This window comes from Mercenaria mercenaria, chromosome 6 (assembly GCF_021730395.1).
Source record: "Mercenaria mercenaria strain notata chromosome 6, MADL_Memer_1, whole genome shotgun sequence".
Taxonomy (NCBI): Eukaryota; Metazoa; Mollusca; class Bivalvia; order Venerida; family Veneridae; genus Mercenaria; species Mercenaria mercenaria.
The window spans coordinates 28,811,227-28,838,470 of NC_069366.1; the positions used below are offsets into that span (position 1 = coordinate 28,811,227).

The 27,244-nt window shown below is 34.7% G+C and overlaps 1 protein-coding gene across 9 annotated transcripts in view; it reads right to left on the minus strand.

The window, feature by feature from the left end:
* LOC123549315 (adenylate cyclase type 2-like) overlaps window positions 1-27,244 on the minus strand; it is a 200,322-nt gene that overhangs the window by 92,036 nt on the left and 81,042 nt on the right. For 3 of the 9 annotated variants that reach the window (XM_053545486.1, XM_053545483.1, XM_053545484.1), the window contains one exon: window positions 23,965-24,154. In XM_053545486.1, the coding sequence (XP_053401461.1) occupies window positions 23,965-24,004 (40 nt within the window). In that variant the 5' untranslated portion in view covers window positions 24,005-24,154. Of the gene's footprint in view, window positions 1-198; window positions 562-11,589; window positions 12,338-18,913; window positions 19,057-20,429; window positions 20,563-23,964; window positions 24,155-27,244 lie in introns of those variants that run through there. The other 6 variants (XM_053545490.1, XM_053545488.1, XM_053545491.1 and 3 more) reach the window with 6 other exon arrangements.

Below are 27,244 nucleotides of genomic sequence, written 5' to 3' on the forward strand. Positions count from 1 at the left end.
TACATTATTTGTTAATGTACACATCAAATTCTTCACGTATTCTACAACCTGTGACCTTTCATTTTTTGGAGTGATGTACATTGTGTATACAACACTACAGTAACTTAAGCAGTTTGTATTGTTGATAGTAAAAAAAAGGTTAATATTACATTTTTATTAATAACATTCCGAATTGTACCGTATTTTCAAAATATTTACCTACTATTTCCACAGATTTCCACAAGTACTTTAACAGCTTCTCCAAATCAAACAAAAATCTGACATCATTATTTAAAGACCAAGAATGACCCACATTTTCTAAACTCTCACCATCAAGAAATTCCTAAATTATTGTGTTAATATATACATATGAAATATCTATTTCCGTAATGTTGTGTATTTAATTTCCCATTCATATTAGGCCTTCAATGTCAGTGTCAAAAACAAATAAGTTATATATCATTTCTGATATTTTATAAATATGAAATGGAAACCACATAATATCTTTTCCTTGCTGAGTTGTAACATGGTGAAACTAGTCAGAGACAAATTTACAATCATTCAGAGTTAGGGTAATAAAACTTTTATAATAATTCATTACTCTTGTTACCACCTATAATTGCAGAATTCTACATTAAATCTTAAATGCTCAAAATGTGAAAAAGTAAATCCACAAACCATGGACTCGTTTGGTTGAGTATAGTAAGTAACTATAGTCTTGTTTGTTTCTTTTAAAGCTGTTTTTCACCAGTATTTCAATTATGTAACTGCAGGCAGTTAACCTGACCAGTGTTCCTGGATACTATACCAGTATTACACTTGCTAGCTGTTCTGTGCATGTAACAGCCAACTTCTCCATATAAGTCCAAGGTGAAGGACAAATTTTTTCAGAGACACAAAGTCTTCTATCAAACTGTCATGAAGAACATACATCCTGCCTGAGGATCAAACTTGTTACCCTATCATAACAGTTCTGCACTCTTCCCTTTTATACATATATAAAATTTTGTTCCTTACAAGTTACATTACATAATACAATAATATCAGGTCATTTTAACTTTTTAAATTGTTCATGGTATCATGATCTTTCTTACACCTTATTAAAAGTATAAGTTGTTCCTTGAATCATGTAATGATGTTACACATAAATGTTCCTCACATAACATTTTGTCATTTTTATACACTAAAACTATTATCAGAACTTATCACATGCTTTTCAACTTTAAAAAAAATATGAAAAAATGTTGTCATTTGAAGTAATGTTAACAAAACCTTACAATTTTATTACTGATACAAAAAAAAGTAATCAGAGCATGACAGTGTCAAAAGACATTCTTAAAGTTCTTAATCATGATAATAAAGATTATGTATTTATTAAAAACATTTGCTGACAAGTACATATTAAAAGATACAAAACTTCTATTTAACCAGGCATTAAATTTTGTCTTATAACATATTAAGGTCTGTATATAACTGGCTAAAATTATATATAAATATTAAAATATATAAACAGTAAATTTGTAGACAAAATATTTGAAGTAGAGATTTGAAAAGTATTTTATTTTAATCTGCATGGACTTATTATGATAATTCCTTTTTTTCGTTTTGGTTGGGTTTAACGGTATTTGTAACCCACAGGATTACAGGTCATATGGCAACTTTCAAGCTATTCGTGGTGGAGGAAGACTCCAGGTACCGGCCCCTCTGGGCATGATTTCATCACTGACAGGCTCCTCAGGGTAGAACCACCAACCTTCCATAAGCCAGCTGAATTTTTTATGGCTATACCTCACATGAAGAATTCTACACCCCAGGTTAAAGGCTCGAGCCGACGTCAGTGAGTGGGAAGAGATTTGAAGTCAGTAATTCCCATAATTCATAAGAATAATCACACAACAGATCAAGATTGATGTCAACGTTGTACTCCAAACCTGAAAATGCTTGATGGAATATTTGAGCCGTGCCATGAGAAAACCAACATAGTGGCTTTGCGACCAGCATGGATCCAGACCAGCCTGCGCATCCACGCAGTCTGGTCAGGATCCATGCTGTTCGCTAACGGTTTCTCTAATTGCAATAGGCTTTGAAAACGAACAGCGTGGATCCTGACCAGACTGCGCAGATGTGCAGGCTGGTCTGGATCCATGCTGGTCGCAAACCCACTATGTTGGTTTTCTCATGGCACGGCTCAATTATTATGATGCAGTGTAACACTCCCCCCTTAGCATCAGTGGCAGCCAATCACCATTGTTGAATCAAGTGATTTATGTGGTCCCTGGACTTTTTCTTATACTTTCAATGCTTGGGTTGCAAAAATCAGTAGATAGGTAAATTATTTTTCTTGCCAGCAATCGTTGTATTACAGTCGGACTTTATTTGGTCCAAATCAACGAGACCAAAACAATTTGTTCAAGTAATGAGCAGTTCGCACCATTCAGAAATATACTTTATATACAGATTTTGCCAGGTCTTGTCAATTTATAAGTTTGAGCAAAGGGTGGTGTTCGAACAAGTGAAGTTTAACAAGCAAATTCGATGAATTGGTATCCCCCGCCGAAAGGGTTTGTGGTCAGGAATGGCAAAAAAATATATCCGGCAAAAAGTTAAGGATGTTACTAAGAAGCAAAAGAAGCAAATAATTTCATTTGTCAAAATCAATTTAACAGAAAATGAATGCTATTTTTTGGTTGGGGGAGGAGGGGCAGCGGGGGTGACTGGGTGAGGGTACAAAACATAGATTATTGTCATTGATCATCAATGTTGATTATAAATATTGAAATATGGATGGAAAATTAAAAATGAAAAAAAATAAAAATGTGGGGGGGGGGAGGGGGATGACTGGGTGGAGGAGTGAGGTTGGGGAACAGTACAACTTTGTATGTTGATAAATATTCATGAAAGTCTGAAAAAAATAATAATAAAAAGGAAAGAATTTTTTGGAGGGGGGGGGGGGGGGGGGGGGGGGGGGTGGGTGGGGGGAGGGGGGTGTGACGAAAGCAAGGTGGTGATAAAGGGCAATAACTCTTAAGAAAATTGACCAATTGAAAAAAAAAAAATGACATACATCATCAAAGTATGTTGATTCATATTTATTTTAAGTTTCATGAAATTCTACCAGCTTGTTACTGAGAAATGGCTGCAGACGTGGATTTTTCAGTAAATAAAGGGCAATAACTCTAAGGGAAATTGACCAATCCAAAAAAAAACTTGATGGACATCACTGCAGTATGTTGGTTCATATTTATTTCAAGTTTCATGAAATTCCACCTGCTAGTTACTGAGAAATGGCTGCGGACGGACATTTTTGGGCATTTTTCATTAAATCAAGGGCAATAACTCTAAGGGAAATCGACCAATCCAAAAAAAACTTGACGGGCATCATCGCAGTATGTTGGTTCATGTTTATGTCAAGTTTCATAAAATTCTACCTGCTAGTTACTGAGAAATGGCTGTGGACGGACACACGCACGCACGCACGGATGCACGGACGTGACTGACGGACAACGCCATTTCAATACCCCCCTCCCGATTTCATCGGCGGGGGTTAACTATACTTAAAAGGAATGGAACACCAAACTACAACACAGGAAAAGAAACAGTAAGATTTATTTTGTTGTAGCAATTTATATTATTAATGGATCGCGATAATTTCATTTTAACGGTACTCGGTAAAATCCAAAAACAGGTAAAGCAGGTATGTTATCCGATAAGTGGTGTTAATTTGTATAATGTAGTATTCTTCACTCTAAATACGATCCTTTATTCCAAAACAGATTTGTAGTCTAATGGATAGTGTGCCGGACATCTACTCTTTTTATGTTTGTATGGTGTAGGTTCGAGCCCTTCTTTTTTTTAAAATGATTTTTACTTATTCTATTTTGCAGGTTTTTGTTTGTATCGTCTTTTGTATTTTTTCTATTTTTTATTTATGTATTAATTTTGTTTATGTATTGCAATGTATATATATTCAATGTCTATTTTAATAAGAGATCCTATGAAAAATGTCAATAAGTAATCAGTATAAGTGCACGAGGAAATCATGATATAAATAGTTTTACATGAATTCCTTCTCCAGGTAAAAACATGCTAGAAAAATAAAAAAAAATAGCTGGTCCTGTATTCGAACCGGTACCGTAAGTTTACAAATCATACGTGTTAACCACTAGACCACGCCGCAACTTGCATTGGTTTTGCGATATAAGATATTTGTCATATAATGTGTCCACTTAATTGCCTATTTCATTGTTACGGGTTAATCCGGTATTAGTAAATAAAGGCCACAGTTATCGCGTTTTGTTAATACATAGACTGCAACATCAAGTCTGAAATATATGTCTGAATGAAGTAGAACATTTATGTATTTTATTGACAGCAATATCAAGTCTGCATGGCAAGTATGAAAGAAGTTGAACACAGTCATGATTTATATTTGTGAGACTGTAATGTCAAGTTTTCACTGCAAGTCCAAACAAATGGAGTAAAGGCTATTTATATAAATTACTGACTGCAATGTCAAGTTTTCATTGCATGTCTGAATAAAGTACAGAATTTATATTACTGACAATAATGTCAAGTCTGAATGAAGTAGTCTAAGAGCATTTATATATTTGAAGTAATGTCAAGTTCGCACTGCAAGTCTGAATGAAGTACAGCATTCATGTTACTGACAATAATGTCAAGTATGCACTGCAAGTCTGAATGAAGCAGTCGTCAAGTTTTCATTGCATGTCTGAATGAAGTACAGCATTCATGTTACTGACAATAATGTCAAGTATGCACTGCAAGTCTAAATAAAGCAGTCGTCAAGTTTTCATTGCATGTCTGAATGAAGTACAGTATTCATGTCACTGACAATAATGTCAAGTATGCACTGCAAGTCTGAATGAAGCAGTCGTCAAGTTTTCATTGCATGTCTGAATGAAGTACAGCATTCATGTCACTGACAATAATGTCAAGTATGCACTGCAAGTCTGAATGAAGCAGTCGTCAAGTTTTCATTGCATGTCTGAATGAAGTACAGCATTCATGTTACTGACAATAATGTCAAGTATGGACTGCATGACTAAATGCCGCGGCAAAATGGAATTCATGAAATCATGAATTTTTCATCACCATTATGAATTATTCATGAACTGTTCTGGATTACTTCTTAATCTAACTTCATGAAATTTTATGCATGAAGTGTCATTTGATCTACTTCATGAAGATATCAAGCATTACTGACAGATTCATAAAATCCTTGAAATATTCATGAATGTCAATATACCTATAGAATTCAAGAAAAATTCTTGAAAAAAATGATGAACATTTTATGAGCAGTTTAAGAATATTAAATTCTTAAAACATTCTTTATGTGTTCTTAAGAAAAAGTCATGAATATTTAATGAGTATATTTATGATTCATTAAAAGTACTAAAATTCAAAACCTTTTTCTAGTGTAGTGCCAGTTCTTGAACCCAATTTTAAGTTTCTGAACTGTCCATTCATTAAACATAAAACTTGGGTTTATTACCTTTTACAATAAATGAATAAGTTCATGAACAGTTCATGAATGTTCATGAACATTAAATTCATGTCACATGATCAGTCTCCATTATTTTGTTGCATGCTGGGAAATTTTTTGCACATGTGATTCAGCAATTTAGTTTGTGCGGCAAATGAGAAGAAAATATTTATCATACTACAGTAAGGAATGGTTTAAAAGGAATATGAGTATACTGAATAACAAATAAGTAATTATGGTATTGTTATAAATTGTTCATTTTAAAAATATAAACTCCTTCTAAAATGTCACAAGTTTTCATGACCCTGAAGTTTGCTAGTATCTAAATTTCAATCTTGAGATTAAAGTAAATTATACATTGTTTAACTTTATGTTTTGTATTTTATACAGCAATTGTTTACTTCTTATTATGCTCCCAATCCAACTCCAGTTTACTGTTTGACTCAACATTCCATTTGTCGAGGGTGGAAAATGTCATTGTCACAGTGACTCAGCACAGACTAAAACAATCTCTAGCCACTAACTGAACAACACTTTGACCTACAGGATTTTTTCTTGTATCAAGCTATACAGATATTGTTCAAAGAATCCCATTACATGCAGATCTCTCAGGTTTCACTCCTACCACTGGTTACCTTGACTAGTTCATGAAGAAGTCATGAATGCTTCATGAGTACTTCATGAAGTATGAATAAACATTTGACAGGGGAATGAAATAAAGAACAAAAACCTCATGCATTATTCATGAAGTGTTTTTTAAGAATATTTACATGAAGTCTTCATGAATAATTATTAATGCACAGTTCAAGAACTTTTCATGCAAAATACCCATGCTTGATTTCATGCATTTTTATGCATCCATCAATTTTACTGAAAATAACTCATGAACTATTCATGGAAAACATGTGAACTGAAAATGAGACAATGAAATTAAGAACAAAAACTTCATGCATTATTCATGAAGTGTTTTTTGAAGAATAATTGCATGAAGTCTTCATGAACATTAATTAATGCATAGGTCAAGAATTTTTCATGCAAACAATACATGCTTGATTTTATGCATTTTTATGCATTTTGTTGTTCATGAATTATTCATGAAGTTACATTTCATGAGTTGCTGATGAATTTGTCTCATTTTCAGTTCACTTCTTCCTCATGAAGACTTCATGAAGTCCTGCGTGAAGTAATCATGCAAAATTCATGAATACTTCATGAAGTATGAGTATTCATTTGACGGGCGATGTAGTCTAAAAGCATTTATATTACTGGCAGCATATTATGTCATGTTTTTACTCCTGTCTGAATGAAGTAAGTCATTGACAACTATGCCGTCTTTGCACTGCACAAGCATTCGCAAGCTTATTTATTACCCTGACAGCGATACCAAGTTTAAAATGCACTGCAAGTCTGAATGAAGTTACTAAGAGCATCATTTAAGAAATGGTAAATTGAAGGAAAAGAATCAGGAAGAGGATTGAAAAATAGGAATAGAACAAGTAGAGAGTGTACAGGAAGTAAAGTATCATAAACTGAAGAATGACATTCAAGTAGATAACACTGAAGACAAAGTCAATGAAGATTCAGAATACTTTAAACAACTGAAGGTGAAAAGGAACAGAAACTAAGAACGATAACAAAATGTAAACAAGAGCACCGCCTTGCGGGTGCTGACGCTCATCTGATTTTTTTTTAGTGTAATAGAAATATTGTCCTACCCATGATTTTCTAAGTCTAAAAAGGGCCATCATTCTTGCAAAAAGCAGGATAGAGTTATGTTTCTTGATGTACAGTGTCCACTTATGATGGTGAAAAACTGTTGCAAGTTTTAAAGCAATAGCTTTGATAGTTTATGAGAAAAGTTGACTTAAACATAATACTCAACCAAGAAAATGATTTTCTAAGTCCAAAAGGGGCAATATTATTGCAAAAAGCAGGATGGAGTTATGTTGCTTGCTGTACAGGGTCAGCTTATGATGGTGAACAAGTGTTGCAAGTTTCAAAGCAATAGTTTTGATAGTTTAAGAGAAAAAGTTGACCTAAACATAAAACTTAACCAAGAAATCTGATATTTTCTAAGTCCAAAAGGGGCCATAAATCTTGCAAAAAGCAGGACGGAGTTATGTTTCTTGCTGTACAGGGTCAACTTATGATGGTGAACAAGCGTTGCAAGTTTTAAAGCAATAGCTTTGATAGTTTAGGATTAAAGCTGACCTAAACATAAAACTTAACCAAGAAAACTGATTTTCTAAGTCCAAAAGGGGCAATAAATCTTGCAAAAAGCAAGATGGAGTTATGTTTCTTGATGTACAGGGTCAGCTTATGATGGTGAACAAGTATTCCAAGTTTCAAAGCAATAGCTTTGATAGTTTAGGAGAAAAGTTGACCTAAACATAAAACTTAACCAAGAAATCTGATATTTTCTAAGTACAAAAGGGGCCATAAATCTTGCAAAAAGCAAGATGGAGTTATGTTTCTTGCTATACAGGGTCAGCTTATGATGGTGAACAAGTATTCCAAGTTTCAAAGCAATAGCTTTGATAGTTTAGGAGAAAAGCTGACCTAAACATAAAACTTAACCAGGCAACGCCGACGCAGACGCCGACGCCGACGCAGACGCCGACAACCGCTCAAGTGATGACAATAACTCATCATTTTTTTTCAAAAAATCAGATGAGCTAAAAATGATAAGAAAAACTGAAAATTATCAAGGTAAATGAATGAATTGATAGAAAAATAACAGAAGTAATTTAATATACCAATTGTAAAGTAATGATGGCATACATGGAATTTAAAAGAATTAAAGTATATGAGCTATTATTAAAACTGAAAGGGAACTAGAAAAAGTCAGACAAAATAACTCAATACCATTTTGTATATGTATTAAAGCAGCTAGCATACAGCTGGTTTGAATTTTTTCAACATGTTCATTTCCACAAAGTTTTGATTTTCCCAGTGCTGCAACACTTTATTCTTTTCTGTACAATATTTTAAATAATTTTTTAGGGTATCTTGTAAATTTCATGTGTCAACATGGCTTTATTTCCCCCTATATTATAAGGTACCTCTGGTATTTTAAAAGCAAAAAGTATGTGTTTTACCAATTCTGAACTAAAAATTCCTAAAAGGTTGTTAGCTTGGGCTTTTTGCTGTTTTACAATTGTTTTGCTACTTTGTAAGCTTTCATGTGTATTTATTTAGATTGAGTAAACAACAGTTAAAGGGACTAACCCACACATTTCAGGCGAAAAATAATTTCTCTTAAAACTCCATAAACAAGAGCTGTCTCCACAGGATGACATATGCCCCCGATGGCACTTTGAATGAGTAGTTATGGCCGATGTTAGAGTTTAGGACCTTTGACCTACGGAGCTGGGTCTTGCGCGCGACACGTCGTCTTACTGTGCCACACATTCATGCGTAGTTATTTTAAAATCCATGCATGAATGACAAAGATATGGACCGGACACGCCCATCAATGCACTATCATGAAAAATGACCTTTAACGTCTAAGTGTGACCTTGACCTTTGAGCTACGGACCTGGGTCTTGCGCGCGACACGTCGTCTTACTGTGGTACACATTCATGCCAAGTTATTTGAAAATCCATCCATGGTTGACAAAGATATGGACCGGACACGCCCATCAATGCACTATCCTTTTAATGTCTAAGTGTGACCTTGACCTTTGAGCTACGGACCTGGGTCTTGCGCGCGACACGTCGTCTTACTGTGGTACACATTCATGCCAAGTTATTTGAAAATCCATCCATCGATGACAAAGATATGGACCGGACACGCCCATCAATGTACTATCCTTTAATGTCTAAGTGTGACCTTGACCTTTGAGCTACGGACCTTGGTCTTGCGCGCGACACGTCGTCTTACTGTGGTACACATTCATGCCAAGTTATTTGAAAATCCATCCATCGATGACAAAGATATGGACCGGACACGCCCATCAATGCACTCTCCTTTAATGTCTAAGTGTGACCTTGACCTTTGAGCTACGGACCTGGGTCTTGCGCGCAACACGTCGTCTTACTGTGGTACACATTCATGCCAAGTTATTTGAAAATCCATCCATCGATGACAAAGATATGGACCGGACACGAAAATTGCGGACAGACTGACAGATTGACAGACCGACAGACTGACAGACCGACAGACGGTTCAAAAACTATATGCCTCCCTTCGGGGGCATAAAAATGAGTACACAGTAAAGACTAGTTGTACAAACTTATTGAAATAAGATTTTTGCAAGATATTCTCAATAATCAAAAATATTGTGCAGAAAGTTTTAAGTAAACCGTTGCAACACTTTTGAAATAATGCAGAAAATTTACATTCTTCTTGCATTTTCACCAATATTTAACTTTTATTTTCACCCACTTTATCATTTTTCAGTGTCATATATAACCGCCTCGGTAGCCTAGTGGTAGAGTGCCCGCTTCGAGTGCGGGAAGTCGTGGGTTCGATCCCCGGCCGTGTCATACCAAAGACGTAAAAATGGTACTAGTAGCTTCCTCGCTTGGCGCTCAGCATTAAGAGGGTAGTGCTAGGACTGGTCAGCCCTGTGTCAGTATAATGTGACTGGGTGGGGTATAATGTCACGTGTCTATGGCGTGATATTCCAGTGAGGCAGCACTATAAAGTTGGGCATTGTGCTTACTGCTACAAGTAGACACCGTCGTTTATATGACTGAAAAATTGTTGAAACAGATGTTAAACCCAAACACACACACATATATTCTATGCCAAACTTGATGGAAATGAACTTGATGGAAAATTTCACCCAAACTGTGGGTGTGTAGCTTTAACTATTATTAAAACTGCCATTCCAAAATGATAAAAAAAGTCCATCTTTATATGGATTATGATAAGTTTCAATTTTTCTCAATTTATTAACATTTTTGACAATTCAACGGTGTTGTCCCAAACGGATGGAAAAGGACTGGTCAATAAGCCTGTACTACTGATCACTTTCACAGCACCCACACTTTTTGAGAAAAAAAATGTTCCCCTAAAAATGTGAAGGATACACTTCAAAAATATTTATAAATGTTTCTTAGCAACAATACAATATCAACATTTTTAGTTGATATTCCTGAATTTAATAATTAACATATAAATATGCATTAGAAAAGCTCTAAAAATCTTCCTGTATGAGTTTCGTTTAGCGGGACAATTCTATTGGTGGAAATCTGGAAAAATATTAAACTAGAATTAAATATGAAATTAAGTATATTATACTAAAGGTCAATGATGCTCAAACTGTTTATTTTCCCCCGCAATTAAAACACTTGACAATTTAAAGCTTTCCCATTGAATGTATTAATCGAAAAGAATAACAATGTTAATAATCACTTTCATTTACGATTATAAAGTATAAATGTGTTTCATAATGAAATTGCAAAACAATGGTGGTACGAATATGTACGTAGATCTACAAATTGCAGGGTAGTGAGTTTGATCCCTAGGCAAGGCACATGTTATCTGTGATGATTCATTAAAGACATTGTGTCTAAAATCATCTGTGCCCTGCCTCTGATTCTTGTGGGGAAGTTGGCAGTTTCTTGCGGAGAACAGGTTAGTACTGTGGTACCGAATCCAGGAACACTGGTTAGGGTATTACTGCCCACCATTACATAACTGAAATACTGTTAAAAATTGGCACAAAGCCCAAAACAAAAAAGGGACCTAAAACAAACAAAAAATGAGTATGCAAGTACTTGCCAAGTGATATATTTATACATCAACTTATGATTTGTTGTAAATATCTCCTTACAAATAAAATCCAGAATAATATCATGTATTTGAAACATGAGGCAGCACCCTTTAAACTATAAATGTTGTCCAACCTAATGAAACTTTATGCAAGAAAAACTAATGTGGAAAGTCTGGCAGTAAAAAATGTAAATGACCTTGAACCCTGACCTTTGTCTGTCTGCGGAACTGCCCACTTCTGCATGTGACTGCACAAACTAGGGCACAAATAATAGCTAGGAAGATGCAAAACTGACAACTACAACTGTGTCTTGGCATACTTTGATTAAAACAACAATGAAAGTTTCAGTATTTTAACCAAAAAAAAATTCTTAAAATAACTTACATCTTGTGTAGTATATAATCCTAACATTAGATGAAAGAATAAGTCCATTAAATTATTGCACAATTAAAGTAGATTCAAATGAATTAATACACTTTCTATGACATTTACAGCACACGCGTGCATATGCATATAATTTGTCATAAAAAATCAGCCAGATAGTTATGAGGTATATTAAAATTCACAAGTCTATACACCAGAATGCGAAAATATTTTAAGAAAAGTTTGCAATCGCAAAGTTACATTTTGCTGCATATTTATTTCTTTATGATTTCACACTAGAATAACATCACTATTACAGTGTAAGTTTGTTAATCATAACCTTTTATGATCATATATCACAGTAGTGTAATTAAATCACCGATTATCACAATTCATCTCTCAAATGCACGAATAAACATCATCCATTGACGTATATCGTACTAATAACATGATAATATCCCTTCTAACACATTTTGCCTTTAATTTCACTTTTATTGACTACTTAAGTGGTCCTTGACATCACTGACAATACTTGTTGTTCGGATCTTTAAACTAATGAAATGTATAATATACCATGTGAAGAGCTGTTTCGAGTACTTAATAGTTGTCTGCATTATGTATGACATTTTAATTTTAAAATGCCTCATATATGCCCTTATATTCCATACCGCAAGCCTATTGTATCGTTCACACGTTTTTGAAACACTTTAATATGATATTCATCAAATATAATTATCTTTCGGGAAATGATATTTGACGGTTAAACAATAAATTTATTAGATCTTCTTTTTAACTACAATATTTAGACGTAAATGTTACATATTTATGTTTCCTGTATTTACTTGATGTATCCACTTTTATGTTGACAAATACAAATATCAACAAAACATGCCAACATGAAGATCTTTTTTGATTCAAATTGTCATTTGAAAATAGATGCAAATATTATACAGACGTAATGCATATTTTGATATAAAGATTACAGAGCAAGTATATGACATCAGTGTTACCTAAATATTGCCATATCCTTAAAGGTATTTAATGATCAGTAATAGCCTGAAATACATTTGAGCCGTGCCATGAGAAAACCAACATAGTGGGTTTGCGATTGCATGGATCCAGACCAGCCTGTGCATCCGTGCAGTCTGGTCAGGATCCATGCTGTTCGCTTTCAAAGACTATTTCAATTAGGGAACGTGTTAGCGAACAGCATGGACCCTGACCAGACTGCGGGGAAGTGTGACCTTGACCTCTGAGCTACGGACCTGGGTCTTGCGTGCGACACGTCGTCTTACTGTGGTACACATTCATGCCAAGTTATTTGAAAATCCATCCATGGATGACAAAGATATGGACCGGACACGCCCATCAATGCACTATCATGAAAAATGACCTTTAACGTCTAAGTGTGACCTTGACCTTTGAGCTATGGACCTGGGTCTTGCGCGTGACAAGTCGTCTTACTGTGGTACACATTCATGCCAAGTTATTTGAAAATCCATCCATGGATGACAAAGATATGGACCGGACATGAAAATTGCGGACAGACCAACAGACTGACAGACGGTTCAAAAACTATATGCCTCCCTTCGGGGGGGTGGGGGGGAGGGGTGGCATAAAAAATACAGTTTCAGAATAAATTTCACAGACAGTAGATGACAAAAATTGTCAGACCTTTCTGTCACCATTCATTCTGTCCATCAACAATATATAGTCAATACAATAAGCAGTGGAGGTATTCAGTATCAGAGCTGTCAACTGGTCCTCATTTTAATTCCAGAATAATGAGGTTACCATTTAAAACATTTCAAATGTAGGGAAAAAATGCATAAATCTGATCTAATGCCTTTGTTCATAAATGTGGCTGCCACATTTTTATTACGAATTTGAAATATATTTATTTCTTGTTACATCCTACTTTTCAATAATTGTTTTCACTAATGCTTGTCAAAGGTTTGGATATTGATTAACATAGTACAGAATACACTGTTTATGATTAACTCCCTTTATAGTTCTAACTATATTTTCATGTGCAGTATTTAAGTTGTGCCTTTCTTAACATGTAATTATGCACAAGTTCTAATTTGAAAGCTTTATCAGTTGTTTTTAACCCTTAGCCTGCTGCAGGCGAATTTAACAGCCTTTGCAAACAGCTTGGAACCAGATCAGACGCCGATTAAATCGGCGTCTGATCAGGTTCCAAGCTGTTTGCTACTCTGACAATATTTCTTCCAATTTTGGAGCAAATTGAAAGAACTTTACAATTTTAGCAGCATTTCCAGCAGACGACAATTTATCTAGCATGCTAAAGGTTAATATATCAAATTTAAAGCCTAATATGGGATATATAAATATTATCATAATCTTTAAAATTTAAGACCGTAGAAAAAAAGGCGTTTCAACCATTTAATCAGCAACAGTCTTAAAGGGCAAGGAATGCCTGAAAATAAGTTGATTTTATGTGAAAGTCATTCTCAATCCTTTCAAGAATTTTTAAAATCGGATCACTATTGAAAACGATACGGCAGTTTGAAATTAAAGACTAGAAATGTGTCACCGACACGGATGCCCCAGTAACATGAGAAAGGTCACAGGCATGGTACTGCTCACAAACTAAAAGAAGGACCCTTGGCCCTATTTATTTACACAAAAAAATATTGTAGGAAAACCAGAAAATTTAGTATTCTGTATATGTAGTGAAAATTGGCTAAATTCAACCAAGGACTGTGACCTTGACCTTTGAGCTAGCGAAATGGTTTTAGTGCATGACATATCATGATATATCATCTATCCATGCTTATCATTTGTGTCAAATTATTTTGAAATTGGACCATGCATGTCACGAAGACCACATTATCAGTATATATGTAGTGAAAATTGGCTAAGTTCAACCAAGGACTGTGACCTTGACCTTTGAGCTAGGGAAATGGTTTTTGGGCATGACACATCGTCTATCCATGCTTATCATTTGTTTGAAATTATTCTGAAATCAGACCATGCATGTCAAATTTATGGCCCAGACAGGAACACCACCCTTTCAGGAACACATAAACACACACACACACACACACACACACACACACACACACACACACACAGGGGTAAAACTATATGCTCCCCTCCCCCCACCCAAATTTAATGGTGGGGGCACAAAAATGGCTGATCATGGAGGCAGCCATTTTAGTGTGTTTATGACATCATTTACATTGACGTAAATGATAACATAAAACATTATGGTTAGGACTGTGACACAGATCTAAATAAGTGGTAAACTGCATTGGCATACAGTAACAGTCAACCAGAAAACTGCATTGACATACAGAAGCAGTTAACCAGATAACTGCATTGGCATACAGAAGCAGTCAACCAGTTATCTGCCCTGACATAAAGAAGCTGTCAACCATTTAACTGCATTGACAAACAGAAGCAGTTAGCCAGTTAACTGCATTGACACAAAGAAACAGTTAACCAATTAACTACACAGACACATGGAAGCAGTCAACAAAACTAACGGCACTGACACAAAGAAGCAGTTAACTATTTCTTGCAATGAAGTGACAAATTGTTATGATTGTATGATTTTACATAAATGAAATGCATTTTCTCTTAAGATTCTTATAATGAATAGGTGAATGTGATGTTCTCTAATACTTTTACCAGACAAATCCATATAAAATGTTTAATTAGTGACTGGTTACTTCTATCTATAATGAAGTCAAGGACATGTTGGAAATGCCTTTTTATGTTGCTAATACTCTTACAGCATTTTACCTAAGCCCAGATTATCCACATTTTTAATAGCAGTAAGGGTGTGATAAATGCAGACATACAATTCCATATATGATTGATACAAGAATTACTGACTGATTCAACATTGTGGATGTAGTTCTATAGTGTCAAAATGCAAAATTACAAAAGAAGGGCTCATGGGCTGAGCCCCCATTTCTCCATACTAAAATTACTATTATTGAGATGAAAGTCATTTGTACTGGGCAACCGGGTAAAGAAACAGTGAAGCTTCTGCAATTGGAGCATCTTTTGCTTCTTCGTGCTTTTGTCTAACAAAAATGATTTCCAGTTATTTTAACTACAAATATTTTTATCCAGCAAACATAGATAGATACAAGCACACCATAGATATCGATGTACAGTCCATAAAACAAACAAACGTGTTTGTAAACATGGATGTATCCAAACCAAAGGGGAAGAAGCATTTTATAGAAATATTTTGATGGCAAAATATAACATATATCGTTGTTCTGACCAACCTATAAACCGGGTCAGTCTATTATATAAGTACAACAACACGGCTGACCCATTTAAACGAGCTGTATAATGCGCACCCCTGTATAACGAGAAGCCTCAATTTGAGTCTAAAATCTTTGAAAAAAATGTTTTTGGTCAATCCAGATGGAAAGACAAAACAAGAGGGTCATAATGGCCCTATATTGCTCACCTGTCATCATTGCATTTAAGGACAAGAAGATCAAAAAATCATAATCAAGATCAATCAAAAGAATCATGAGAAAATATAGTTGAAATTTTCTTAAAGGTATAGATATGTCAAAATACACTTATAAATTGGAGGTACCATCCATGTTGTACCACAGGAAAGTGGTCTCGATTTTTTCCTACAGCCAATAATTAAAAAAGTTACTAATAAGCTATTTATAGTAACATAAAAGGGAAGTAATTAAAAAAAAATTATTGTAAGTGAACAAAAGAAGGATCTGCCAAATAAAAACAAGAGCACTGCAATGCAACACAAACGCAGAGCAATATACACACAAAACAAAGCCATATGACCTTTGACCCCTAAATGTGACCTTGACCTTGAAGTGAGCCATCCAAAACATGCGCTCTGCACATCGTTTGGATGAGGTGAACATTTGTGTCAGGTTTCTTTGAAATCCTTCAAGGGGTTCAAGAGTTACAGAGCGGCAGGGAAATTGCTAACCAACAGACAGACAGACAGACAGACAGACAGACAGACGGACACAGAGGCGATAACATAATATGAGGGCATATAAAAAAAGGAATCGAGATCTTATGGTGATACAAGCTGTGTGCAAGTTTGGTTAAAATCAAATCATAAATGAAGCTGCTATTGTGCAGACAAAGTCAAAACAGCTAATTTTGGCCCTTTCAGGGGCCATAACTCTGGAACCCATTATGGGATCTGGCCAATTCAAGAAAGGAACCAAGATCTTATGGTGATACAAGTTGTGTGCAAGTTTGGTTAAAATCAATTCATAAATGAAGCTGCTATTGCGCAGATAAGGTCAAAATAGCTCATTTTGGCCCTTTCAGGGGCCATAACTCTGAAACCCATTATGGGATCTGGCTGGTTCAAAAAAGGAACCGAGATCTTATTGTAACACAAATTTTGTGCAAGTTTGATTAAATTCAAATCAAAAATGAAGCTGCTATTGTGCAAACAAGGTCAAAATAGATAATTTTGGCCCTTTCAGGGGCCATAACTCTGGAACCCATTATGGAATCTGGCCAGTTCAAGAAAGGAACTGAGATCTTATGGTGATACAAATTGTGTGCAAGTTTGGTAAAAATCAAATCATAAATAAAGTTGGTATTATGCAGACAAGGTCAAAATAGCTAATTTTGGCCCTTTCAGGGGCCATAACTCTAGAACCCATAATGGGATCTGGCCAGTTCAAGACAGGAACCAAGATCTTATGGTGATACAAGTTGTGTGCAAGTTTGGTTAAAATAAAATCATAAATGTAACCACTATCGTGCAGACAAGAAATTGTGGACGGACGAAGGGCGATCACAAAAGCTAACCCTGTCACTACATGACATGTGAGCTAAAAAAAACTGAAAAACTTGTAAAAATGTAAACATCCGCTGTCAGATCAAATTTACTTCTGCAAGTGAGAGTCATTATAGAAGTCGCAGTTTACAAAGTGATCATCAAGTTTCTCTAACTGTGATTTATTTGTAGTCATGGCAAATATAGATTCTATGTTTAAACTGGTAACAAAAGTGTGATTGTCTTTTGTTGTGATGTGTTAAAGATCAAACAGCCAGTAATTAGTTGTTCTGCGTCATCTCATTTCAGTTTTGTTGTTGACAGTTTGATCTTAGTTAAAAATAATACTCAATCCATAATTAGTATCTTAATAATGATTCTTCAAAACAAAAATCAAATATCTTATACAAAACATATTAAAGGCGTAAAAAAAATTGTTTGTTTCCGGTATCCCGACCTACCCTAAATTGTTGGCCCGACCCTAAATGTTTTTATGGCCTTGGAGAATATTTTTTTCAACTTTTTAACAAAAAGATGCAAAACTGTACTTTTTATGCTATAAACATGGCCAGTGTTGTTAGAAATCAACTTACTGATGCTCTAAAGGCATAACCCCCTTATCTGTAATCATTTTTTGACAAAAAAATAATTTCCAAAAAGTCTCCCTTAATAAAAAAAAAATTCCCCCCCCCCCAAAAAAAGTTTCCGACCTACCTACCCAAATTTTTTTGAGCATGTTACCGGAAACAAAGAATTTTTTTTTTAGGCCTAACCGCAATCATACTTATAATTCTATATATTGTATGTGATACGTATATACGTGTATTTTAATCGGTATTCATATGGATAAGACTTTAATAAAACATTAATCTATAATTGAGCCGTGCCATGAGAAAACTAACATAGTAGCTTTGCGACCAGTATGGATACAGACCAGCCTGCACATCCGTGCAGTCTGGTCAGGATCCATGCTGTTCGCTATTAGTTTCTCTAATTCCATTAGGCTTTGAAAGCGAACAGCATGGATCTTGACCAGACTGCGCGGATGTGGATCCATGCTGGTTGCAAACCCACTATGTTGGTTTTCTCATGGCACGGCTCAATTATAGCTTAGAAAGTTTTAGGGCAGAGTTCCTTTTTCTGGAATAGCAAAAAATAAACAATTTAAAACTAGTCTAAACCTGTGTATATAAATACACATTTGTGATTAGGGATGGTACTGGGGAGGTATTTATATATGAGTGGACGCAGTGGTCCAGTTGTTGGTAGCACTGTCTGACTACGAAACCAGGGATCAGGAGTTCGAGCCCCAGCTCCTCCAACTAAAAATGAATAACATTGGGATAAGAGTCCCGTGTATGCGTGCTTTACACCTGGCACGCTAAAGAACCAGGGAAGCTTCTGGAATTGGAGCGTCTCCTGTATCTTGCACTATATATAATCCTCCTACTAAGATTATTTACTGAATCTAAACTGTGACAAAATCAATGCCATTTTTCATTTAGGAATCGGCTACAGCTTTCACATATACGCCAAATTTTTAACTGAACTCAAGGCGAAAATGTCTAAAATTACCTGTTTGTGGAAAAATGTAACCTTTTTCACCATTCCGGACCAAATTCAGTAACTCATCTAGGTTCCTTTTACTTCAGCAGTGAATTAAGTGGTTCCCTGATCATAATGCTTTCTTATTTTGTTTCACTTTGTATTCTGTTATACGTTCCATAAAGGTGTAGAGGTTTAGTATATGAAATGGCCTAAAGTTTCTAACCAATCCACTACTTGATAAAAATCAGATTGACTGCCTTTAAAAAGTCATTTAAACTAATACCTACAATTAATAATTCAGATTTTTCGATTACAAATGTTAAATGATAGTTAATGATGTTTCTGCTAATGACATCGTTGGCATTAATGACATTCTATTTAATGGCAAACTACATCACTTCGTTGACATAATTATAATTATCTATTCATGATGTGTACTAAATTCTAATTTTCTAATATTGACCAACAATCTTTTCAAAATATCCACCATGCCTATAATGTAAGCTGCACAAGAAGTAAGAGAAATAAAAGTTGTTGTTGTTGTTGTTGCTGCTGCTGCTGCTTCAAGTCCTTCAATGCAGAAAAAAAACTGACTGAACTGCCATTACACTGCCTTTTAAACTTATTAAAGATATCCTACACCCATTTTTCACTGAAATATTTTATCTCTGATGCAGAAAATCCTCATCAAATGTATTCAATTTTACTATATACATAAATTAATTGTGTATGTAGAACTACATTCAGACAGTACTAGCCGTACGGTAAAAATAGTTCCAGTTTTCCTAACCTTTAGCATGCTAGATAAATTGTCGTCTGCTGGAAATGTCGTCTGCTAAAATTGTAAAGTTCATTCAATTTGCTCCAAAATTAGAAGAAATATTGTCAGCGTAGCAAACAGCTTGGAACCAGATCAGATGCCGATTTAATCGGCGTCTGATCTGGTTCCAAGCTGTTTGCAAAGGCTGTTAAATTCGCCTGCAGCAGGCTAAGGGCTAATGGTAAATACATAAGTACACGTTCTTGATTAGTAAGGTAAGTCCAAATGCATAGAGCGTCTGAGATTTTCTGAATGGCTGAATTCTTCTGAATTTATGTTTGAGGTTTTCTGAACTATGTCTGAATGATATTTCTAGATTGATGTCTGAATGTTTTTGAATATTCAGAACTGAGCAAAGAAGGGATTTTCAGACAAATTCAGAAAATGTGCAGCAACTGTTCAGATAACAGTTAAAAAATATTCAGATTTTTTGTGTATAATCAATGAGCATTTTGAACTCCAAAATGGTACTACTGGTATTCATAACAAAAAATATTGCCTTCATGGATTTAATTATCTGTGAAGATTTTCATGGATTTTATTACACTGATAACCAAATCTGTGATTTTTTTATGGATTTACTTTGATTACCAAATCTATGATGAATTTTTTCAATAAATATTTTAAACTTTACAACAATTTATCATTAACTCCCTAAATTACAATTTACTAACAAACAGCTTTATTCCATTACAACATTTTAAAGATTGAAGAAAAACCTACCCAAATTTCAAAATCACTGAATAGTTAATATCACGGTATTTTAAAATAAAATCCTTTTCTGACAATTTAAAGTAACTGAATAATTACATTTCCACAACTGTAAATGCATTTCGAAACTTTTCCTCATGTCATATTCCTATTATGTCTTTTTCATGCATAAAATATTTTACACGAAACATGAAAAAGTCTAAATATATTCATAGAATGTAGAACAATATGTCAGCTAGCCTTAATTACCTATTTTTCATCTGTTGCCATAATTTATATAACATTAGTATAAATAAAACACAAATACCATATTTGTCATAAAAAATACTTCAGTGATAGAATGTATTTACAAAATAATTGCACCCAAGTAAGCAAACAACACATGAAAGCTATACTGAGCTGAATATGAATCAAGTATATTTATTATTACATTGCTCGTCTCCTTAGAAAATAGGAAAATGACGCGGTAGTCACAGTCATGATGGTGGATTCAAAATGTACTTAGTTTTTTTCTCTGTAGAGCTATTTTCCTGATTTTCTTTGCAATTTTTTGGCTGATATCACATGACAGATCTATGCTTGACATTTAGGGAGGATTTTTATAATAAAATAATAGAATGGAATAATTTGTCATGGAAACTGAAGTCATGCATGACTACTACAATACGGGGTATCATTTTTTAGCTGATTTTGTGGTTTGTGTCTGACTGAAAATATTTTTCTTTCATCAAATATGATCCCAACTTTTCTTTTTTTTTTTTTTTTGGTTGGGTTTAACGTCGCACCGACTCATTTAAGGTCATATGGCGACTTTCCAGCTTTGATGGTGGAGGAAGACCTCAGGTGCCCCTCCATGCATTATTTCATCACGAGCGGGCACCCGGGTAGAACCACCGACCTTCCGTAAGCCAGCTGGATGGCTTCCTCACATGAAGAATTCAACGCCCCGAGTGAGGCTCGAACCCACATCGATGAGGGGCAAGTGATTTGAAGTCAGCGACCTTAACCACTCGGCCACGGAGACCCCCCCAACTTTCCTTTTGATTTTTGTTCAGTCCTGACAATATTCTTCAAGAAAATGTAAGTTACAGACACTTTAAATGAGTCCTGAAGTGTGCTGTCTGTTAATTCTATACAGAAGAAAGATAACCAGCTATTTAGTGTATTCATGCCTAACAGAACGGATGCAGAGATACAGTGATTTTAGGCGACAGACTACAAAACCAGCAGTCATGAGTAAGATTCACCTTCTCCCCAAGGTAAAATGATGTAACTTTAAATCATGGTTTTGTGTGGGTTGCCTTATACCTTGTTTGTATATTTAACTTTTAGCCTGTTGGCGGCATTTGTGATTTTGCATTTGCGACCAGTGCAGACCAAAATCAAGGTCAGCACCATTCGCTATTCAGCCAGTAAATTTTCAGTGAATGTATACCCTTTTGCCAAATGAAACAAATATTCCACACAAAAAATAATTCTACCTACCAAAAATAAATATCCAGGATAACAGGCCTCATTAATAAAACTATAATCTTTTGTTACATGGTAAATAAATATTCATTACAACTGAAAATAACAAACATTAAATTAGTTACACGTATATCCATCTTACCTAGCAGTTTGAAAAAAACATCCAAAATAGTCTTTTAAGGAGTTCTATAAATAGTAAAAGTCCTGTAAAAACTGGTCAAATGTTATATAAAAGCTGATCAGTTTTATCTCCAATCCTGCTAAAAATATTTAAGGAAGTGTAAAACAAAATATAGTGCGAAAAATAAAAGAAAAAAGAAACCAATGTCATACACCCTATAGTTACATAACAATACAGAGCCATATAATATTATGTATATTAGGTATTTCCATGGCTTAAAATTTGATAATAAAAACAGATTAAACAACTATCTAAATAGATGTTATGCATAATTACATGCTTAGGCAGGTACTACTTTCAACAGTGCACATGAACTTATTTTGCTAGAGCCATAAAGGGAGGTAATAAAAAATCAATGTAGTCAATAAAACCTACTTTTCTGTTTAAACCATTGGCAAATGTTATAGAAAATGATTATAAAGTATTAAGGATTTAGCAAGAAACTAATAAATATTTCATGTTCAAAACAAAAAATGTGGCACTGGCCGCATCAAAACCAAATGCATCATAAGCCTTTAAAATGATGTTTTACTTTTGACAAGATCTGGTGTAGGTTTATCACATTTTATCTTAAATTGAATCTTACCTGTTTCTTTTTTATGCCTACTATTGAAAAAACAACAACAACACAAAAATCAAAATCTCCTCAATGTATAAAGGGTAAAATATCAAAATATTTTATTGAGGAATTTCTTTTGTCCTCTTAACTATAATTATATATTTACATTAACTGGACATTTTGTATGGAAAGAAAAAAGTGTCTTTTTTCGTATAGACAACACTGAGGTAATAATATCAAGGACAGTTTTTGCATGAGGCTGCATGCACAATCTGATGTCATTCACCTAAAACATGAACAAGTAAATGGCGTCCATTCATTGACTGCACAAGGAACAGAAATTATTTGGTCACTGTGCACTGGACGTTTGCCGTATTGACCTCAAATTAATAATTATGGATCATTTACCAGTCATAGGTGGCCTCCGTATCAAATGAGATCTTAGACCAAATGCCAAAGCATTCTCTAGTTATTTTGCAAAAAAAGTTCTACTGTTCTGGGTCAATGTGACCTTGACCTTTGACCTATTGACCTCAAAATCAATAAGGGTCATCTGACGGTCATGATCAACCTCCCTATTAAGTTCGTGATCCTAGGCCCAAGGGTTCTTAAGATATCGTCCGGAAATGGTTTAACTGTGCCAGATCACTGTGACCTTGACCTTTGACTGACTGACTGACCTTAAAATCAGTAGGGGTCATCTGCTGGTCATGATCAACCTCTCTTGTAAGTTTCGTGATCCTAGACCCAAGCGTTCTTGAGTTATCATCCGGAAACATTTAACTTTTCCGGGTCACTGTGACCTTGACCTTTGACCTTAAAATCAATAGGGTCATTTGCTGGTCATGACCAACCTCCCTATAACTTTCATGATCCTAGGCCCAAGCATTCTTGAGTTATCATATGGAAACTGATTGGTCTAGGGACCGACCAACAGACCAATCATAGGAACAACTGACTGACCGACATCTGCAAAACAATATACCATTGAATGTGGGCAGGTCTTTTTGGCTGTTCTATTTAGATGTTGAGAAGATCAATATCCTGATATTTATTTTAATTTTCTGATACCTATGGAAAGCAAATCATTTATTTTTGTAGCAAGCTACCATAAAAATATCAATATCAGAATTTAATGCTATTTTTTGTACCTTGATATGGGTATAAACCACACTGGGACTTCTTGGAAGAACTTGAAGAAATATAAATAAAAAAAAATCCATTTAATTCTTAACAGCACAATAGAATAATGGTCGTTATAGCCCCCAACCCTCTTCGAGCCTACCCTGCAACACACAAAATAAATCAGATATCCATTTATAAACTAAAATCTCTACCTCCAGGACTTTTCTCTTGTATATCCATGGTTGTTTTCATCTGTAGAAATGTATCACCCTAGTCCAGTCTTTATGAAACTTGGTACATGTACAATAATTTTAATCATTCTCTTTCCAACATATCCAATGTCATTATCTCACAATTTCTTTATCACGTTTTCTTCATCAGTAAAGATCCGCTTTTCATGTTCTAAAAATAGAAGAGCAAACTAAACATGTAATATACAGAAATAATGGGTCACATTTGGCACTGAAATAATGGGTCACATTTGGCACTGAAATAATGGGCCACATTTGGCACTGAAATAATGGGTCACATATGGCACTGAAATAATGGGTCACATTTGGCACTCACTCACAAAATCATCATCATCAATACCACTTTATTTCAGATGTAGATGTAAGGACATTTAAGATCATGTTTGTTAAAACTTCTTTAGCAAATTCTTTCTTCTTTTTTTTTGCTATTTACAACTCTAATACTATCTAAGATTCTACCCATTCTAGAGACAATAACATTGCAATCGTAAATAAACAAGCACAGTCACAAATGAAAGTCAAGTCAAGTCAAGAAGCCAAGTTAAAAGGTAAAGTCAAGTCAAATGTTGTATACATGTACATCATAATAAAAATCATCATAAAGCAGAAGTATATTTGCTTTTCTTAAGAAGGATAAGATAACCTCATTGAATTCAAAATCAACATTTTGAAAGAAACAAATAAAAAAACCTGTGCTTTTTGAGCATTTTAGTTACTATATTTAGTATAAGTTCCTTGTTCCTGAACTGGGGATAAACCCGAATGGGAACTGTATTAATAGTGCCTTTTAGAGACTGTATATATATTGAGGATTTAAATGGAAATGCGTCTTAACTCATATTAAATGAAGAAGGAGTTACATCAGTTTTTCATTCAGCTCTTGAAATTTATTTTTCTTCTTGTTTCTCACATTTGTTAACTACAATTACAAAGAACAAGGAAATAATTTATAGCAAAATAAGGAAGTTTTTACAGCATTGCTGTACAATGACACTGTAACAACTATGATGTTTTGGCATTTTTCCTTAATGATCAACAAAAAAAAAAAATATAACACTATTTTTAACCTTTAGCCTGCTGGCGACTTTGCGATCTGTGTAGACCAAGATCAGCCTGAACCTCCATGCAGGCTGATCATATTCTGCACTGTCTGCTATTCAGTCAGTAATTTTCAGTGAACATCCCTTTCAAAAGTAAATGGTATTGCCAAAATTGCACCAGGTTAACTGATCAGTCCTGTACCTGACAACAGCAGTATTACATTATGAGGAATTATGAGTAAAAACAGATGTAAAAAACCAAGAGGGTCATGATGACCCTGGATCGCTCACCTGAGGAGTAATTGGGCCAACAGCCTCTAGAGTGTTAACAGGCTTTTCCTTTGATTTGACCGGGTGACCTAGCTTTTGACCCAACATGACCCAGATTCGAACATGGCGTAGAGATCATCAAGATAAACATTCTGACCAAGTTTCATGAAGATAGGATCATAAATGTGGCCTCTACAGTGTTAACAAGCTTTTCATGTGATTTGAGCATGTGACCTAGTTTTTGACCCCACATGACCCAGATTCAAACTTGACCTAGGGATCATCAAGATAAACAATCTTCTCAACTTTCATGAAAATAGGGTCATAAATGTGGCCTCAAGAGTGTTAACAAGGTTTTCCTTTGATTTGAGCGAGTGACATAGTTTCTGAATCCACATCATGCAGATTCAAAGTTCGCCTTGGAATCATCAAGATAAACATTCTGACCAAGTTTCATGAAGATAGTTTAAAAATGTGGCCTCTACAGTGTTTTGAACCAATTCTCATGAGTTTCAAACTTAAAACTCTGGCCTACTGTCCTAGTTTTTAATCCCACATGACCCAGTTTCAAACTTGACCTAGAGATCATCAGGACAAACATTCTGACCAAGTTTCATAAAGATTGGGTCACAACTGTGGCCTCTAGAGTGTTAACAAGGCAAATGTTGACAGATGACACACAACGAACGATGCAGGACAATGACCGGTCACAATAGCTCACTTTGAGCACTTTGTGCTCAGGTGAGCAAATAATGCAAAAAACTGAACAATTTACTAAGGGCAAGCCTATGCGAAATGATGTTCTTATGTTTAAGAAGTGTTCAAAAACTGTGCAAAACTAATAGAACTGCAACTGACTGTTTAAAAACAGTTGTACTTTATCACTTCAAGAACTTTGTTTAAGAACAGTTCTTGAACTTTTTGAAAATCTTTGGTGTTCTTATACAGTCCTTAAAGAAGTCTAGCACATTTTAAGAACAGTTCACAAACTAAATTTACTCTTAAAATGTTCTTATAAACAATTTTAAACATATCAAGAACAGTTTTTGAACATTTTGTGTTCTTCATATTTCCTGAAGTGGCTTGATAACAATATTTGCACATTTTAAGAATGGTTTGTGAGCATCTGGTGTTCTTTTGTCCTTAAGTATTCTTATACACATTTCTTGCACATTTTAAAAACATAATGTCACATGATTAGCTTCCATCATTTTGTTGCATGCTGGGAAATTTTCTGCACATGTGATTCAGCAAGTTTTGAGAAGTTTGTGTAGCAAATAAGAAGGAAACATTTATTGTACTGCAGCAAGGCATGGTTTAGAACATTAGGACACTGAATATTGAATAAGTAATTATGGTGTTAACTGTCATTATCATTCATTCTAAAAAAAAACAGAATCCTTTTAAAATGTCACAAGTTTTCACGACCCTGAAGAAAGGTTAGTATCTGAATTTTAATCTTGAGATTCAAGTAAATTGTGATATTAACTTTATGTTTTGTATTTTATGCAGCAATTGTTTACTTCTTATTATGCCCCCTCCCCCACCCCCTCCAAGTTGACTGTTCTACTCGTGTCATTTTAAGGGGGTAAAATATCATTGTCACAGTGACTTAGATTCAATAAACAGTCTCTGGCACTAACTGTACTGCACTTTGACCTACAGCTGTCAGATTTCATATGATGTACCTGCTAGACAAAAAAAAAAATATTGTTGTTTCCAAAAACAAAATATTGTTTGTACCTGTGCGAAAAGGGTAAGTTCAGTTTTAGAAAATTTTAATGTTCTAGCATTGTTCTTGAATAGTGTTAAAGAACTGTACTAGAACTAGTCTTAAAGTGTGCAAGAACAATTCAAGTACATTTTTAGAAATTATAAACTGGACAAATTTTCAAGAACAATTGTTCTTAAAAATGTTACAGTTTCAGTTC